Below are 20,191 nucleotides of genomic sequence, written 5' to 3' on the forward strand. Positions count from 1 at the left end.
CCAATCGTTCTGAATTATGATCAGCACTTCAACTGTTTTTCCAAAATTTACTTACTGAAATTTCCAACGAGTAATTAGCTCAGGGAAAATTGGGGTAGAAAAGTTTTGACTGTAATGAATACGCCATAAAAAGGATTTATGTATCAAGTTGCCCGTGGTGAAATTATATCAACCAGGGGAGCGAATAAATTTTAAAATGATAAATTAGAGATTGAATGAAAGTATCATGTTACACAATGAAATATGATTGTGGAAGCAGAAAATGTAAAGCTTGGCAAATCTAGCCGTGCCTCTGAGATGCGCAAAAGATAAAGAGATACGGTAACTGTCCTTCTAACAACTTTCATCAGGAAGTACAATTAGGGTAATAAGTAAATTTGGCAAGTATTGACAACTATACATATTTTCTTATTAGTCAGTGGGCTTATGCTTGAAGATAGGCAGTGAACAAATCTAAAGAAAGGAACTTTAAATGTTGAAGCCTGTCTCGGATATACCTACAAAGTAGGTTGAATGTACTGAGGCCTATCAGAAAACAACTACTCCACAGACTAATACCACGAACGGCGTTGGATTATATCCGACATTCGTCAGTGCAGGAATCTTCACAGAAAATTCCTGCATATGCATTTGGCAATACAACTGAAAGAGTCAACCTTCTATTTTGAAACGGGCACACTTGCAGACCAGTTTCGGCTCCTCAGCCACTCGTCAGTGCAAGCTAGTGCCCATAATCGACCTAAAGTCGATGATATTCTTCTGATAATTCCTTTTCCATATTCTCTGTTTCACCATAACTGTCGTCATTCAATTCAAAAATGAATGTATTTCCACCATTAATACGGAATTGTCCAATCTCCGTATAGTATTTTCAACTGAAATTACTTTTTTAATCCTCTTCTGCCAATCTTCTTCGTTAATATTAGATACTTCTTCTTTGATAAGCTCGATTACCTTTGTATCAAATTTTGTTAGCAAGCATGTTAGGCGAACGCATTGCCGAATCATTTCTACGCTAGCTTGGCTGGATACGCAACATATGGAAACCCATCACTAAGCGAAAAATGGCCAACTCCCGCCAAACGGTCATCTCTCATTAAACCAGTGAAGCGGAAAAAATGGAAAGCGGGGATAAGTGAAAGTACTCGAACGACCTATAAATAGTCATCTCTCGGAGGAATCAGTCCAGTCGTCACCCGAAGACGATTGTGGATATTAACAATCGAAACGTCGTGAACTAACTTGGCTTGGAATTTCTTCACTGTTTATTATTTATTTTAATTTCAAGTTTTTGTTCAATTGTTCTATTTTTACTTGTATTTCATTTCACTATTATTTCATTTCAGATTTTTTTGCTTAATATAATTGTTATTTTCAACTATTCATTTGTAATTTCTTCTTATTTTTAGTTCTTTCAGGGATTTCAAATCATTTTATGTAATATCAGACAATAGAAGTCCGAACTAATGAAATTCATCATGAAACATTGTCAATCACCTTCAAACAAATCATTTTTATGTATTGGTTTGGTTTTTTTGGCCTTTGAGAGTGCCGACAAATTTAAGTATGCACAATATCGTTTACTTCGACTATACCGGTCTCAACAATTTCAAACACTTATTCTGTGGTTATTCCCTATGGCATGTTGAGCCACACTAGTTTTCTCCCGTCTATGTCACTCAAAACATTGTAAAACGCAAAATTGTATTATGAAAGTCATGAATAAATAGGTACAATTTTATTTTCATTACTATTCTTGAATGTACATAGGCCATAACTATCATTACTTTCTAAATGGAGAACACCCTGTGCCCAATTTTGCCCAAGAGGACGAGTTGGTTTATTGTACCAAAATAGGAGGTTTAATGGATACATTTAATACCTCATACGACCCAGCACAGCAGCGTATTTTCATAGATGCTTCAAAACGAAGCCTGATTCCCCATGAGTGTCATTCCGATTTATTATTGAATGGCGTTTTCGATTCCATTCAACCAAGATGGATCACTTTGTTTTTTATTGTCGCAAATCGCTGAGGAAAATAGGTCTATTCTTCTAACTTGATGACATAAATCGTTCACCCGTCCAGTGTGGTTGTCCATTGCGATGAAACGGACTATTGAGGATCAGGGCCGGCTCTAGCAACCGCGGGACCCTGGGCAAACTTTGGATGCGGGTTTCCCCTCCGTGTCTGCGTGATACATAGTCTTCTCGACACGGGGACAAACGAGTGAAGAGAAGGAAAACGTTTGAAACTGAACAGTCATACTGTGTTGATCAGTGACAAGAAATCTTTATTATTATTATAATAAAATTAACTTCTGTTACATCTTCAATGACTTTGATTAACTTTTTTTATTGCTTCACTTCGATATGAGGCTAGAATAAAAAATAAGTCATTCATTCTGTTGAATATGTTATCATATTTCATTCTGATAATTGTTCTCAGTTTGCAAAATTCAAAAATAATATTTGAAGGAAAATCTTCCCTTTTTGTATTTTTTTTTTTCGAAAGAGTTTTTACAACTCATGGCCCTTTTCTAAATCCATTCAAATGATGTTTTTCGAAAAGCTTGTTCTACTTTTTAATTTTTTGTAACCAATTATCTGTGGGTTTCATAAGACCTTCTAATGAAAGTTGCTGGACCCAAGAAGGTATATTATAATTATGATCTTCTGCTTTTATTTTATAAGAATAATCGCCCAAACTAGGTAGATAATTTTTATGCTTTTTAGCAAAGTATCCAGCAATATATTCTAAAGAGTCCTGTGTTATTTCTGGAATATTTGCATTTGAAGTTGGAGGAATGTTAGTAGAAATATCAGAACTACTAGATGAAAATGAGCTACTGCAATTTTATCCTATTATCTGCTCCAAAATCGTATCTGCTTTAATTTGAATTTCATTTGGACCACGGCTTCTAATTTGAGAAAATCCGTTTTTGAGAGTGAATTTATCCCCTCTTTTGCAGCGACGAATCCATTCTTTTTGCAAAGTTGTGGAAACCATATCCTTAGCAATAGGAAAAGAGTGAAATATTACATCAGTGACACCACTTTTCTTTAAAGTCAACTGATCGCTTTTGCAAGTTGACACTGCACAGATACGACTAGGCATTTTAACTAAAAATTACAAGGTTTAATGGTTGGATAATTATTGCTATTATTTACGAAAACGTGAATATTTCCAATTATTACCTCAATTTAATTTAAAAATGTTCAAAAAACAAGAAAAAGTTCCACAATGGCAAAAAACAAACCTCAAAACGGAAGAAAATAACAGAGTCACTGAGGATACACTAAAAACACACTTTTGTCTATTTTCCACTATATTTCTTTATTGTTGACCAGTTTCGGCTATTACACCATTTTCATAATGGTGTAATATAGTGGAAAATAGACAAAAGTGTATTTTTAGTGTATCCTCAGTGAACATGAATTTCCACAAAATAAACAAGTCGTCAATCGAAGAAATAACAGAGTCTCATATGGCGTCTACTCGTTACATTTGTTTAAAAAATGTCCAAAAGCACAACAAATACAAAAAGAACACAATAACAAAGTCAATGTTTTAGAAACCTAATTGGTATACTTAAATAAAAATTTATTCAAAATAATCCTCAAAATAATCCTCAAAATATGTTAAAATAAACACACAGTCTTATGGCAGCTACTAAGAGTATCACCAGTGTTACGTCACATCTGCTCGGCGCTTGTTTAAAGTGGCGATATATGTTACAACGTTTATTCCTCTCAGTTGAAAATAAAGTGCAGCTCAGCAGGAACAAATTGCAAATGACTGAGTATCAATAGTTCCAATCCAGGAAGATCCTGTACTAGTGTGTAACCGTCTTTACAACTTACGAGGCATGATTAAATGATTAAAAGGAAAAAACAAATTCCTTGCTACTTACCCCACTGGAGGAGGTTTAAAAGTTCAAAAAAATTAACGAGAGACTTTTTATTCCTTACAATTCGGAAGTAGAGATTCCACAACTTCAACTTCACTTATGAAATAAAAAAGGGAGCAGGTAGTACACAGAAACCTACCAAGAGGCGTTTTAATCATCCTATCTGATTCAACTTCAAGAGGAATATCTTATGGAGGAGTGTTCAAATCGACAAACGGAACTTGTCGGTTCAAAACGTCATTTATTGAAGGCTCGTGATTTTTCCAAAACACATTCGCATTCACTCTTCATAAACTCGCCTTAAACTCTGATCTATACTGAAACCAATAATGATTGAGAGTAGAAGTAAGCCCAGTTGACAGCAAATCGGGGGCGTGCTTATTAATTTTTGAGAGGGTTAAGAATGAAAGAAAAATTCTTAGTACAATCAGTTGAAATATTCATACACATTTTTTATTTATTTCATTAAAGCTTTGCAATATCGTAATTTATCTAATCGTTGTAGTCATTAGGTGGGCCTTATGAGTACAACGTAATAATACAGAGTAATAATCGTGGTAATTGTAGTAGGTACCAATTAACAATATAATATAAAACACAATATATATATATATATATATATATATATATATATATATATATATATATAAATATATATATATATATATATATATATATATATATATATATATATATATATATATATATATATATATACAGTTACACCTCTCGAAGCGAAGCAGTAACTCGTCTTGATAATGCCATCTGAGATGATGGCGAAACGTCGACTATCGAATAGTACCCAACGGATGAACACCCGGAAGAACAACACATCATATATAATATATATATATATATATATATATATATATATATATATATATATATATATATATATATATATATATATATATATATAGAACTTTTTTTCACTATTGGGTTGCAGCAATTGATAAATGAACACTCTTTATAACTATTCTCAAGCTTTCGAGTAACTTAAACTCATCGTCAGGGGTACTAGAAAATACAAATTACAAATTTTTGATAATAGAATATAATATAAATGTAAATGTACAAATTTTCGTCTAATCTTCAACCTCAGATTCGTCACTGTTGCTACCGCTATCATCAAAGTGATTGGTTCAATATTATGTTCAATACGGTTGTCTACGTCCCACATTTTTTGCTCCTCTTTTAAAACATGCTGCATGCATTTCTTCCAGTCTTCTGCAGAAACAGTTCGAATAGCTTCTTGTAGGTGATGTTGCACGTCCACTAATTTAAATGTTCTGTTTTCTCGTGCCACATATCCTTTTACTTGCGCCCAGATTAATTCTATTGGGTTTAATTCGCAGTGGTATGGTGGTAACCTTAAAACTGTAATTCCACGACTTAACGCCATTTCATCCACTGCGAATTTTTTATATATGTCTGTGTGTAATACTGTTAGCTGAAGTAGTTCTGCCTTTAAACTATCTTTGTTATATTGGATGTTCTTATTAATTAACTATTCTTGAATTGCTGCTTTTTTCCATGATTGTTTCGGTAATGGTTCTAAATGTCGACTATGGTATGGGGCATGGTCCATGACGATGACAGACCCAGGTTCCACAAGTTGAATGATGCCTTCAAACCATTTTTCAAACACCTTCGCATTCATCTCTTCATGATAGTCGCCTGTTTTCTTAGATTTAAATATTAATTCACCATTTGGTAAAAATCCACTGTCGCTTCCTATATGCGTAACTATCAGACGACTACCTTTTCCAGATGGCTGTTTTAACCCAACTGACAAACCTTCAATAAAGGCTTGTCGTGCATTTGTTATATTACCATCCTGCCTACTTTTTTGACCGTTGTCCTTGGTTAACCCATGTCTCGTCCATGGAGTACAATTTTTTTTCTTGAGATATTCTTCATTCTTAGATTTCTTCTTGACGTTTCATGCGATTGCATTCTCAACTTTTTTCCGTACGTAAATTTCATTTCGTGTACAAGTTTCCTAAAAGTTTCTTTACCCATTTTTGGACCAATGTCATGATGAGGTGCCTCCAGAACTGTTTGTAGTGTGGGCAGCTCATTTCTGAAAAAGAAACTGTGAATAGTTCTGCGTATACTGGTTTTGGCTTCTTCATCCACTGTGATTTTTTTTCGTCCGCTACTAGTTTTTGGCGTTTGTACGTCCCCATGAATTTCTGCTTCTCTTAGTATTTTGTAAATCGATGATTTTGGTACACCGGTATAATCAGAGCACATATCAACTAATTTATCTTTTGTAATTGTGGAACTTAATGATGTAGAAATGCCCGGTTGGTTATTCGGAGGTACACACGTACAATAACAGCACATATGCACAAAGTCATCTTTTGGTGGCTGATGATCTCTTTCAAGACAGTGAAATACTCGCACTACAATTTGTTTTTCTCTTACTGACCGAGACTCCGACCGTTTTACCTTTTTCGACGTGGAAGGCCCGACCATGTCTCCCATTTTTTGAGTAGTTTGAGACCGGTGTAGAAATATAATTATGTAACGCTCAAACACTTATTAGCACTATTATTTTCACCAATTGTTATCACAACACGTCGATTGCTGACTAACTTAACTGTAAAACGTACAATTCACGCTGTATAATTCACAAACCAATGATACGCTCATGGCTGCACGTACATTAGTGAGGACTGCAACGATGAGATGGAAGTTACGGTAAAGTGACAAAGACAGAAATATCGTTGCGTACAGCGTTGCCACTAGTTGTAATAAATATCTAACACTATACTGAAAATAATGAATTTTAACTGCTCAGTAATCAGGAAATGTATAAGTATTACTCATTACAAGCTCATTACTGATTTTTGTCATAAATAATACCTTTTAATCGTACTAGTATTGTGTATTATCTATAATTTGCCACAACCTACAACTCTACTGCTTACTATATTTTGATTCTGCTATAAACTGGTAACGTAAAATTTAGATATGACAACGCGCTTTACTCTCAATCATTATTGGTTTTATTATAGTGGTCATCTACGTACTATTCGCATTTACGCAGATAGCGGCGTGACGAATATCAGGGTGACATCTCTGGGAGATACAGTTGGCATATGGACTTTTGAAATTTGAATATGAAAAGATCCGACTCAAAAAAGAATATGCCCAGAGGCGTAAACACCAGCGATGACCAGTATAAGGAAAAGAGGAATTGATATCTATAGACAAGAGAAGCCATTTCAAATCAAAATATACTGAGGTATTAACAGCTGATTTTGTTTAACTAATTCGATTTCTGTCAATCACTGATTGACACCATTATCTTTGAATTGTTATCATAAATAAAAAACAAAATTCTGACTGTATTTATAACTGGAATATTTTTCGTGAATAAAAATTAAACTGATGATTTTGATTCATTATTTATAAAAGAAAGATTTATTGGAAATCTTGTTAAATAGGCAATCAACATTGCATTCAAAAATTTTATCGTTACTCTGGACTATCTTTGAACATTTCTGAGCGCTATCCATTCTTGAAAAGTTGAACATTACTTTCACTTTTCATACCTTTTCGGCTTCATAGAGATACCTATAACTTTTCTCATGAAATTTTTTGTTGGACCTCAAGTAATCTTTAAAATTTTGAGATAGTAGCATTTTCGAATGCTACACCGTAAGTAAGCATTCCTGTATGTCCATAATCGTTGACCTACCAATTCGTTGACCTAACCCAATTAAAAAAGTAGGACACCCGGTATAATTCTGCTTTCGCAGTTGCAATTAACCCATCAACAACCCAATGAATAGAATGGCGTAACTCAGTGTAGAAAATCGAGCATATACTGCTGACGCGAATTTCATTCATTCGTCTAATTTCGATTATCAAAAATATGTTCGACGTTTATCGCTACACGAAAATCCAATTAACCCTTCCAATTAATTCCAGGCTTCCATCAAAGAGGGATATTTACTGAAGCAGACGTGGTCGTTCCAGAGATGGAGAAGAAGATATTTCAAGCTGAAGGGACGCAAATTATATTATGCCAAAGATACAAAGGTAAGAATCAAATTTTTACGCTACAAAGAAGCTTGTCAGAGCTTTCGAATTGAATTACTCGGTTATTCTCCGACGAAAGGTAGCTTTATGAAAGCGAAGGAATAGGAAGAGAAATCCGTTCTCACCATTTGTCTATTTCTTTGAACGAATTCATTTTATACCGTGTGTTGATCTTCGTTAATAATTAATAGATGATAATCAAAATATGATGGTTATAATCTTTCAACACTTGGTTCAATACTGAACTCATAAATGTTGGTTCTAAAGAGCCTCTATTGGTTCAATAGTGTGGCATTTTCAAAATATTCGAAAAATGAATCTAAATTGTCGATTTGTTTGTTTCCCTACCTGAGGGCTTTCATTTTCCAGATACAGAAAGATGGAACATACATTTTTTATGTGTTTTATAACATAAGTACGTTGAAATATTCGAGTGACGCATTTCTGAGAAACTTTCACCGGTTATAGCCAACATATATATGGAGTGGTTTCAAACTCTGGCTGCGGTAGACTAAGGTGTTGAAGATACCATCCTGACAAGTCATGATGAACCCCTCAGTTTCTGACTTCAGTCCACTCGACCTGAGAAAAGCGAACGTCAGGCGCTTTGATAAGCCAAGGTGGCTTATCCTTGTGTTTCCGCAGAAGTAAGGTGATCTCTGCGGCTTTTATCTGAGCTTTTTGCTGAACGGGTTCCAACTCCGTGACAGAGTTGTGGTCACCTCGTTCAGTGTCGAAAACTATACTGAGTTCATCAGCTGCTCGGGCAGCTGCCCTAAAGAGAAATGCTCCAATTTACGCTCTCTTATGGTCACGAACCATGCAGAGAAGGGGATCCGAACTCCTGACGACTTCACAGGCTGTATCCAGCACCATTCTATCATGTAGACATTCCAAACTCAAAAGTCCACGGCCTCCCTGTTGTCGGGGGAAGTAAAACCGTGGAACGGACGATTTGGGATGCAAACTCCTATGGAGATGCATAGATGCATCATTTTTCGGGTCTTTACGTCGAGTTGATACAGCTCCTCTTGAGTCCACTTCACTACTCCAAACGAGTAGAGTAAGATTGGAACGGCAAGCATATTTGTTGCAGCAACTTTGTTCTTCCCCGACAGTTCCGATGACCAGATCTGTCGAAGTTTGTGCTGATACTTGCCGTGGAGAGAGTTTTTCACTGATGTGAGTGGCGTTGTTCCACCCCAAGGTAAGTTTACGTCTCTCCGGCATCCAGATGATGTAAGATGCTTCCATCTACGAGCTGCACATCCTCTCCGTAGTCCCCGCATCGAATTTCATACCGATAGCATGCGTGTACTCTTCCACCACCCTCAAGAACTGATGGAGATCCTTCTCTCCAGAGGCATAAAGTTTAAGATCATCCATATAAAACAAATGGGTGATCTTGTGCCTCCGGTTTTCGGGGGTGCCACAGTTATACCCTTGAGTGTTTCTAAGCGCAACGGATAATGGGAATAGTGGGATGCAGAAGAGAAGGGGACTGAGGGAATCACTCTGAAATACACCCCTTGTTAAAGTGACCCACTCTGTTTGGACTGTTGCTTGACCAGATGTTATGGCAAAGCGAGTTCGCCAAAGTGGTATTAGTTGTTCAATGCATCTCACTATTTTGTCGGGTACCGCAAGGCATCTGCGCATCTCATGAGAAATTGTATTAAATGCCTTATGGTGGTCGATCCAGGCCATAGAGAGGTTACGCCTATATTGTATCGAGTCCTGCGTTACACATCTATCGATGAGCAGGTTCTCTTTACATCCAGCGACTCCTCTCTTCGACCCTCTCTGCTCATATATCCGTTCGAACACTCGGTCAACTGCGGTGAGTATTCGTGTGTATAAGATGCTTGTAAACAACTTATAACACGAATTCAAGCATGTTATCGATCTGTAATTCTTAGGAATCGACAAATCTTCGCTTTTGGGGATAAGAACGGTGCCCCTCGACAATCTGGAATCGGCTGCTTTCCGTCCAACCATTAGTTGAAAACTCTGGCCAGATAGCGGTGGGTGCTTGGTAGTTTTTTCCACCAATAAGTGTTCAGCCCATCTGGGCCTGGAGCAGCAAAGTTCTTGGAACCCACAAGAGCTCTTCGAACGTCATCCGGGGTTATCGGGTTGCGCAGTTTATGGAGCTCAGGCTGTCGAAGCTCTCTGTTGGAAGCTTCGAACTGCGCTAGGGCTGGACTGTCTTAGTTGAGTGGCTGTGGGTGTTCATAGATATCCTTCTAGAAGGATTCCACCTGATCAGCGGTCGATGGATTATCCACAACACGTCGAGGCTCTTGGAATAAGCGAGAAGGTTTTTCGCGGAACCTAAGGTTTTCCGCGATACCTCTCGCTCGTCTCACTAGTGACTTATTAGCAGCCACTAGCATTCGTATCCTATCAAGGCAGTGCTGTTTGGTGGTCAGCAGCACGCTTTGACTTAAAGTGTGATGGATACGTCGTAGTTTGACGGCTATTCGCCGCACTGCGGGCGTGAAAGGCTTGTTGGCCGCGAGACAACACGCCTGTAAGGCGTATTGTCTCGCCTACGTGATCTTAGCCTCCATCATGTGTACACACCGTTCAATCTTCCGAAGCGCAAGGCCGAGATTTTGTCCTTCCGATTCGGAAACCGATTTGACGACGCTATACACGGCTGTGTTGATTTTCCAGATGTCAGCCTCTTCTGTTAGAACACTATGAACCTCCGCTTCCAAACAAGCCAGTTCTTGTGGCTTCAGGGGCCTAATTCTGTGGAGCGCCCTGCGTGTTCTGATTGTCGTCTCCATTGGTGGTATGGTGCGAGTCTCCTCTCCAGCCGTGCCAACGGGTGGTAGAACTGTCACTTCTACCAATTCGTTAGCAGGCTGTAAAGGAGCTAAATAGCCCTGGCGCCGAAGGTAAGATACGTAATCCCTAAGGTTTTGGGCGGAAAAGGCGGCATGCTCCGGATGTGTTTCACACCACAGAGCATGCAATCTCGCCATGTACCCGCCATGTCCGTTTTCATTGCCAGGGTTGTCATCGGTAGGCAAATCATCGTTATAGCCCCCACCACCTTGCCTCTGCCCCTCCGAGTGGGTCGATTGTGGGGGGCCCTTTCTTGATTATTGGGAACCAAGTGTTGGGTCCACTGGGTGGTTAGCCCTGTGGACCCACGGCCAGCACCGGAGGGAGAATAGAGTTCTCCTTCCCGGGTGCGCCTGGACCGCCAGTCCGGTTTTGCACCAGTTGCTCGGGTAAGTGGTGTCGCAACTCACCAAAGGCCAAGGGTGTTAGTGGCCATCCCTGCTTATTATCATTATTATTATTATTATTAAATAACTGAAATTGCAAAAAACTAACTATGTTTTGAAAAATTTCAACAATTTGTATCTCGAAAACGAATTATTTGTTGACAAAAATCTTTTGGTAAAACTTGTTTATATTGACGAGATCCATCATATACTTGGTTTTTGTAATTTTCTCAGCAACTCCACTTAGCGCCCTAGAATCTAAGTAATATGCATCGATATAGAAAATTGTAAATATCTTGAAAACGATCACCTCCAGTGTTATTGTGGAAGTGTACCTTTTTTATTTGAAAAAGGTGTGGGAATTATAATGAAGAAAAGAGAATTGAAACTTTCTATTTTTTTACCACTATTATTTGTAACTAACATTTTCAAACTCATACAATAACTTATACAGATTGAAAAGTTATTCAAGATCGGAATTCATTAACATTTCAAAGTGGCTTTTTTATTAGTGTATTTCATAAATCAAAAGGAAGGCTAATTTCAAATAAATTTTAATCTTAGAAAATATACGTATACTTTTTCGCAGATTATAAGCGACCACGTATATTAAACAAGAATATCATATTGAAGTGACATGCTTAATTGAATTCTGTGCACCCTAAAAATATTTTTGTTGCAATAATTTCAATAATTGTGTACAAATAAAGGTGTAGTTAATTCATCAGCATTTCAATTAATTCAGTCAATAAGGACTGAATATCGATAGTGTTGATATAACTGCCAACACACTTCATTCACTCAATTGAAATTTGAACGTAGTAACCTACATTCTTGAAATGCAGAAAATAACGCAGTCAAGCTGCTGGAAAATAATTTCATGAAAATCAAAAATAAATAAATAAGTACCATTCTGATAATTCCCATATTGATTTTAATCTAAGAGGCACCGGTAGACAGCTGTTTCAGCCTATCGGGCATCGTCAGTACCTAGTAGGCGGTTCTCGATTGACCAAGAAAAGTACTTAATAGATATAACTGCGTGAACGCAAGCAAGACATAAGTGGAACCACCTATTGGTGTGACACCCAAGTCAACTTGCCAAGTTTTTATGTCAGTGTTGTATTTGGGTTACACCAGGAAATATTCTTTGCGTTGGATCTTTTCTAGGTTTAGAAGTGTGTATTGTTTTGTGTAATATATTGAATGTTAGGTCTTGTTGTGTTTTGATTTGTATTTGTTCCTCGATAAGTGAATTATGACTGTTAAATTTATGGATGTTTAAGTTTTTCCAGATGTCCATACCGTTTCCCTTATTGACTTGTTTTATGAATTTTATGTTCTCTGGTGGGGGGAAATTATGTTTGTTTTGTATAGCGTGTGTTGCGAGGTTTGATTTATATATTATTGGGTTTATGTCTGCCTTTTTGTGCTCATCGTACCTTTGGATCAGTTTTTTTTTGGTTTGGCCGATATAGAATTATTGGCAGTCCGAGCATTGTATGCTGTACACTTTAGGTTTTTGTCTTCTTTTTTTTTCATAGCTGTTTATATTTTTTGTGTTATATTCGTGTTTGGCTTGTATGTGATGTTGATGTCCAGGGGTTTGAAAATGTTTGTTAGTTACTTGGTTTGGTGACCTACGTACGTAAATGATGTCTATCGTTGTGTTGTTTTGTCTGTTGGAGTGGTTTGATCCTTGTTTTGTATTTTTTGTTTGATTCTGTTTTCTTATTTATCTATTGTCTTTTGGGTGTATCCGTTCTCGTTCCCTATTTGGTATATCATTTTCCTTTCCTTGTTCCGGATTTCATTGCTAAGTGGTATCCTTAACATTCTGTATATGAATGCGTTATAGGCAGCCATTTTATGTGATAGTGGATGGTTTGAACTTGCGGGTATGGTGGAGCTTGTTTGTGTAGGTTTCCTGTATATTGCCATTTGAAATTGTGTTGTTGTGGTTATATCCGAAGGTTATGTCCAGGACATATTCCATGTCAAAAAAAAATTAGTCTCAGAATACGTTTCTGTCCTATTAACCCTGTTGAAATCTGAACCCCACCACCAAGACATGATGTTCAAGGAAATATGTGAAAAAGCCATTGCATAATAGATGCTAATCAGACTTTTCTGATCTACACAGTTTCTCATCTGCTTCATTTCATCAATAGAGAACACTGCATTTTGAGTATCATTATTTCTGTTATAAAATTTCATTGTCACTGATTTTGAGGTATTCAAGACTAGTCAGTTTCGTTCACTAATTTTGCTTACCACGTCGTCCATAGTATGTCCAGTGACTGTAACAGTGGTGTCATCTGCAAACATCGTAATGTGGCAGTCCCTCACATATTCAGGCAAATCATTGATGAATATAATGAATAATAATGGTTCTAATACTGAGCCCTGAGGAACGCCTAGTTAGAAGCATGCTCATCTGACATGGTGCCCCCATACTTGACTGACATACAGCGCCCCTCCATATAGGAGCCTAACCATCTAAATACATGGTTTGGAAGACCAAGTGTAATCAACTTATAAGGCAGAAAATTCCATGACACATGCCTTTGACAAGTCAAAGAATACACTTATAACAAAGTTACCAGCGTCCAAGTTGGAATATATGTTGCTGAGAAAGTGATAAGAGGCTGTTTCTATGGAACGATATTTCCTGAAACCATGCTGGTTGTTACATAATATGTTGTTGATTTCTACATACTCTCTTATTCTGGAGGCTTCAATTTTCTCATACAATTTTGAGTGCGAGCATAGTAAAAGAGATCTGTCTATAGTTATCAATCTCAGCATGACTTCTTTTTTTAAAATAGGGGAATTACCAAAGCTTTTTTAAATTCCTCTGGGAAGTACCCTTGAATGAAAGATTGGTTCATCAAATAGGTAAGTGGATCAATTATAGCACTGATTATATCTTTAACTGTAATTATTGATATTTCATAAATGCTTGTCGACGTGTTATTTTTCATTGATCTGAGAGCGTCATATATTTCAGATTCTAATATTGAGCTGTTATCAAAGGAGTGTTGGATACTGACATTCGTACTACTGGTGCAGAGTAGGGTTAAATTCTGTCTAAAGTTGGTGGCTATGATAGATGTAGCAGTGTTTGAGAAGTACTGAGCAAATAATTCAGATGTATTTTGCGCATTCCCAACTGAATTTGAATTATAGTTTAAAGTAATGCCCCCCTCCCCAGCATCAAAATGCATTGGTTTCCTTAGTTCGCTATTTATTATTTGCCATGTCTCCTTCGTTTTTTTGGCTGCCTTCCCAATTTCTTTAGAAAAATAGTGTATTTTATTCTGTTTGATTGTTCTTTTATGTTCTCCCAATCTTATTTTATATGTAAGCATGCTTTGGGGATCTATTTCTCCATAACTGGTGATCAGATAGAACAGTTCTCTTGAGCATTTTCCTTCTTGAACAAAATCGTTAGTTATCCATGAGTTTTTAGGCTTCTCAACTTTACTTTGTTTTATTGGGCATGATACATCAAAACACCAGGACAGAGACTCTAGGAAAAAGGCAAAGCCTTTTTTGTACAGACATAATTGGACACCAATTCATACCATTCAGTCTCGTTCGAAATTCATTTATATTATTTGGATTAACTATTCGCTTCATTATTGATTTACTAGGTTTGCGTGCATTTACTCCCTTAGAAATATCTGTCTTGAGAATGACAATATGCGATAGATGGTCAGCAATGTTAGATACCGCATATTTCTATTTGGCACTCAGTGGATCAATGGTTTGTTGTTTATGATCCAAACTGGATATTTCATGGAACTCTTTTTTTATCGAAATCAAAATCAAGGTGTTTCGATCCAACAGATTTATACGAATGGACGAACAAGCATATCTATTGCCCTATTTTCTGGCAGTATCAATTCAACATGGGAATATTCCATTGTTCCACAGCCAGCGGCGAACACTTCCATCGGAATAATGTCATTGCGGTGTCCTGTATGTTCGGGGTTAAGTGCTTTATATAAGAACAATGGACACACCTCTTATCTGCTCATTAAAGCTCTCTTTTCTAAGTTCTTCTCTATATTATTTTCAGCGAATCTCGATGAGACATCCGAAGTACATGCTTCAGAATATCCAATTTGCATGTATCAAAGGTCAAGGGTCGCGGTTGCGGTTGAATCTAGGACATGAACGCGGGACAGTTGGAATTATATGACAGGGTGGAATGGAATACCCCCAATTCAAAATCGTTTAGATGTAGTATCACTGGAAAATAAATTAAAGGTGAAATGTTCAACCTGAACAACTGGGGAACAACATGAATTGAATAGTTGTTGACGGTGGTGCCCGTGTGGTGAAATGTGTTCTTATATTTCGATTCGTTCATAATGTGTTTATATCATGTACTACATCTGTTGTTCTGTGGCTGAGCCCACACAGTCTCCAAAAGAACTAATTCCTAACAGATTTGGAAAAACGAACCCTATCCTTGTTGAAAAATCAAGGACAAGTCTATAAAAATCCGATGAAGCTGATGTTCCGTCTGAATCGTTCAGCAGTTTCGATGAAGTTGCTTCTGACTAGGTCGCCAAAACCGACTGTTACAGGATGGAAGAGTTTCTATCTACATACACGAACGAGTGAGTTTGCAGCCAAAAGGTCTGCCTGTTCAAAGCAATTACTGCTACATCAATTCGATTTTGCAAGCCCTGAGTAGCCTCAGCAAAAACATCTCTTCGAACAAAAGGAGGAAGTCCACCCCGGTTATATTTGGGAAATGGAAACAAAAGGACCAACAAAGCAGGAGCGGACTTCTGCTGACCAGTTCCGGCTGGTGCTGGCGCAAGCCCGGATCGCGTGTCCACTACTTCATAACTTGCTGGTCAGCCTGAGCAAAAACATCTCTTGGAACGAAAGAAAGAAGTCCTCGCGGTTATAGTTGGAAAATAGAAAATGGTGGATAGGTGAACAAAAGGACCAACAAAGCATGAGCGGACTTCTGCTGACCGGTTCTGGCTGGTGCTGGCGCAAGCCCGGATCGCGTGTCCACTACTTCATAACTTGCTGGTCAGCCTGAGCAAAAACATCTCTTGGAACGAAAGAAAGAAGTCCACCCGGTTATAGTTGGGAAACAGAAAATGATGGAAATGTAAACAAAAGAACCAACAAAGCAGGTTCGGACTTCTTTTGTTGACCAGTTCCGGCTACTGCTGACGCAAGCCCAGATCGCATGTAAACCACTTCATAATTAGCTACACAGCCTTAGCAAAAAGGAAGTTCACCCCGTTAATAGCTGGGAAACGAAAAATAATGGAAATGTAAACGAAAGAGCCAACCGAGTAGGATCGGACTTCTTCTGTTGACCAGTTCCGGCTGCTACTGGCGCAAGTCCTGATTGCATGTCCACCACTTTATAACTTGCTGGACAGTCTGAGAAAAAACATATCTTGAATCGAAAGAAAGAAGTCCACCCGGTTATAGTTGGGAAATAGAAAATGATGGAAATGTGAACAAAAGGACCAACAAAGCAGGAGCGGACTTCTGGCTAACCAATTCCGGTCGTTTCTGGCGCAAGCCCTGATCGCATGTCCACCACTGTATAACTTGCTGAACAGCCTGAGCAAAAACATCTCTTAGAACAAGAAGAGGAGGTCCACTCCGGTTATAGTTGCAAAATGGAAAATACTGAGAATGGAAACAAAAGGACCAACCAAGCAGGATATCGGACTTCTTCTGTTGACCAGTTCCGGCTGCTACTGGCGCAAGCCCTGATCGCATGTCCACCACTTTATAACTTGCTGAACAGCCAGAGAAAAAACATCTCTTGGAACACTCCGGTTATAGTTACAAAATGGAAAATGATGGAAATGTAAACGAAAGGACCAACCAAGCAGGATATCGGACTTCTTCTGTTGAGCAGTTCCGGCTGCTGCTGGCGCAAGCCCCGATCGCATGTCCACCACTTTATAACTTGCTGAACAGCCTGAGCAAAAACATCTCTTAGAACAAGAAGAGAAAGTACACTCCGGTTATAGTTATAAAATGGAAAATGATGGAAATGTAAACAAAAGGACCAACCAAGCAGGATATCGGACTTTTTTTGTTGACCAGTTGCGGCTGCTGCTGGTGAAAGCCGTGATCGCATGTACACCACTTTGTAACTTGCTGAACAGCCTGAGCGAAAACATCTGTTAGAACAAGAAGAGGAGGTCCACTTTAGTTATAGTTGCAAAATGGAAAATAAATGAAAACAAAAGGACCAACATCTCTTCGAACAAGAGAAAAAGTCCACCCCGGTTATAGTTGAAAAATTGGCAATGTAAACGGAAGGGCCAACTTTGCAAGTACATCGATAATCGACATCTTTGAGGGGCAACTGATGTCGAGTATACATCGTGCCGGAATATCCAGCCTTTTTCTACGCTGCGTTTCAATATCGGAAAAGTTAAAACTGTTAGGAAAGCGCTTGAGGTATTTTTCTTCAAAATGAGATCAGAAGGGATGATTTCGTCGAAAACGAACAGCCAAGTTGAAGCGTGGGAACAAGTAATACTCTGCGAACCTTCAGTTATCTCTATATCGCATTTGAAGTTTTTAGATTACAGTCACGATGGTAACAAGACGATTATCGAGGCTTCGAAATCTGAATTCAACTTGAGAATTGATTCGATACTGGTTTCGTTGAAAACATAGTTTCCAGAAGAGTTGGCAAAGAGGCCAACATGGGATACTACGTAACCGATGCCAGTGGATTTTTCATATCTATATTCTATTTTATTAAATATTTGAGAATGGAGGATTCGTTTATTGAAAAAAGTTAGCACAGCTCTCTGAAGACGGTACTTAAAGTTATTTATTAGGGAACTAATAGAATCTTGAGACTATGGTGGCTTGATTCACGAATGATTTGCTTCTGGTCCCTGTTAAAAATTCTTCAGGAAATTTCCGTTATGAAATAAAAATTAGAAGTTCGTAAATAATATGTTTAGTTTGATCATTACCACAACGAATCACAACTCAACAATATTTTAATTATCATCAGATGAAGTTGTCTCTCTCAGATTTCAAGTGAACTATTGGAATGTACGTCATCACCCATACCACCTGCATTTGAAGGTCAAAGTTCACGGCAAGGAAACGTTTAGCTGAATTGCGAGTTAATCTGGGACCCGTACACGTGGAATCAAAACCCTAGAGAGAAAAATTGGAGACAGTTTCGTAGGAAACATACCCATTCATTTGAAAAATATCCGAAGCTAACAAAGGGGGAAACTTGATTATTATAAGAGAGATGAATGTTATTCCACAAAATTTTCTCGCATATCGTTACGAAGAACTTTCCAAATTGGAATTGTTCATTTTATTTCTTTCTGGAATAGAACGAATTGCTGTTTTCTTAAAAACGTGATTTGGTTCAGTAATGTGATTCCAGGAATTGAAGGTATGTTTTATCACTTTTCTCAGGAATACATTCAGTTTCCTCGTTCAGAGAGTATGATTGAAAATATTGCAGACATGTAGTTTCAAGAAATGTAGTCCAAGAAATGACTCTTTCCATGTATATTTTTGCCGAACAAAACCGATGTTCTTAAAATTAGCTTGTACTTACCTTTTTGGGGATGGGTGCCACCCTATCCCGAGGGTGAAAAATATGTCTTGAAAACTAGGCTGGGAATGAATAGACAATAAAGCTCAGCAACTTTTATTATTTCAAGTTTTTTTAGAAGTTAATACTTTTTGAATTATATACGAGCGAAACTGTTAAAGCAAAAAACCCACTTTTTCAGACACTTTCTTGCAAGTATCTGTAACTTGCGTTGAAATAAAAAATGGTACTCTCATCGTCAATGATGAGGAATTCAGTTATGATCGCCTGAAGTCGAACAGCGACTTACCATGGGATAGTTCATTTGACAGAAACCACGGTAACTCTTCAAGGATCACTGATAACAGGGACAGAACGAATAGCGGTTCAGGAACGAGATGAAAACTCCTCGGTTCACCCACCAAAACTTTACGACCAGTGTCGATAATTTTTGAAACCAAGAAAAATAACAATATAATGAAACCTTATCCATTTATGGCACTTTTCATCGTTAGAATCGACAAACTTTTCCAATTCTAGTTGATCTTCGAAATCTTCAAGACCATCATCTTCTTCGTCTCCAATATTATTTCCAGTTCATTAGTTTTTGTCTCTTTGATGGCATTTCTTCATCGTTAGATTCGACAAACTCTACCAATTCTATTTGATCTTCTAAATCTTCAAGACCATCATCTTCTTCGTCTCCAATATTATTTCCAGTTCATTAGTTTTCGTCTCTTTGGTGGTATTTCTCCATCGTTAGAATCGACAAACTTTTCCAATTCTAGTTGATCTTCGAAATCTTCAAGACCATCATCTTCTTCGTCTCCAATATTATTTCCAGTTCATTAGTTTTTGTCTCTTTGATGGCATTTCTTCATCGTTAGATTCGACAAACTCTACCAATTCTAGTTGATCTTCTAAATCTTCAAGACCATCACCTTCTTCGTCTCCAATATTATTTTCAATTCATTAGTTTTCTTCTCTTTGGTGGTATTTCTTCATCGTTAGATTCGACAAACTCTACCAATTCTAGTTGATCTTCCAAATCTTCAAGACCATCACCATCGTAGGTTTTTTCTTTCATATTGGAGCAATTTTCAGAACCATGACAATTTGAGCATAAATTTGTGCATTTTGAACCATGTTTTCGCTGCAGCAAATAGTTTTGAGCAATACTTCCGGAATTAATTTCTTTTCTGTAAATTTGGGCTTAATGCCACGTTGATGTTGCTTCCAGCCCTAATCTGTTGTCAGTTTGTTACCCAACCAAATTTGAAGCTGACATTATGCCCTGTAACAATGTTGTTCTGCTGCTCCTTCTGTGGTTGGGAGGTTTGCCAAAATGAACGATGATTTAATTTTTTCCAATTGATATTTTTGAAATTAATAAATAGATTTGATTAATT

The 20,191-nt window shown here is 37.6% G+C and overlaps 1 protein-coding gene across 1 annotated transcript in view; it reads left to right on the plus strand.

Moving 5' to 3' along the window:
* Positions 1–20,191, plus strand: part of LOC111503932 (diacylglycerol kinase eta) — a 215,583-nt gene that overhangs the window by 18,491 nt on the left and 176,901 nt on the right. Inside the window, 1 exon segment of the mRNA XM_074174819.1 lies at positions 7,854–7,964. Coding sequence (XP_074030920.1) covers positions 7,854–7,964 — 111 coding nt within the window.

Source organism: Leptinotarsa decemlineata, unplaced genomic scaffold (genome assembly GCF_025532065.1).
Source record: "Leptinotarsa decemlineata unplaced genomic scaffold, Ldec_3_MD MMD2_tig00000882_RagTag_RagTag, whole genome shotgun sequence".
NCBI lineage: Eukaryota > Metazoa > Arthropoda > Insecta > Coleoptera > Chrysomelidae > Leptinotarsa > Leptinotarsa decemlineata.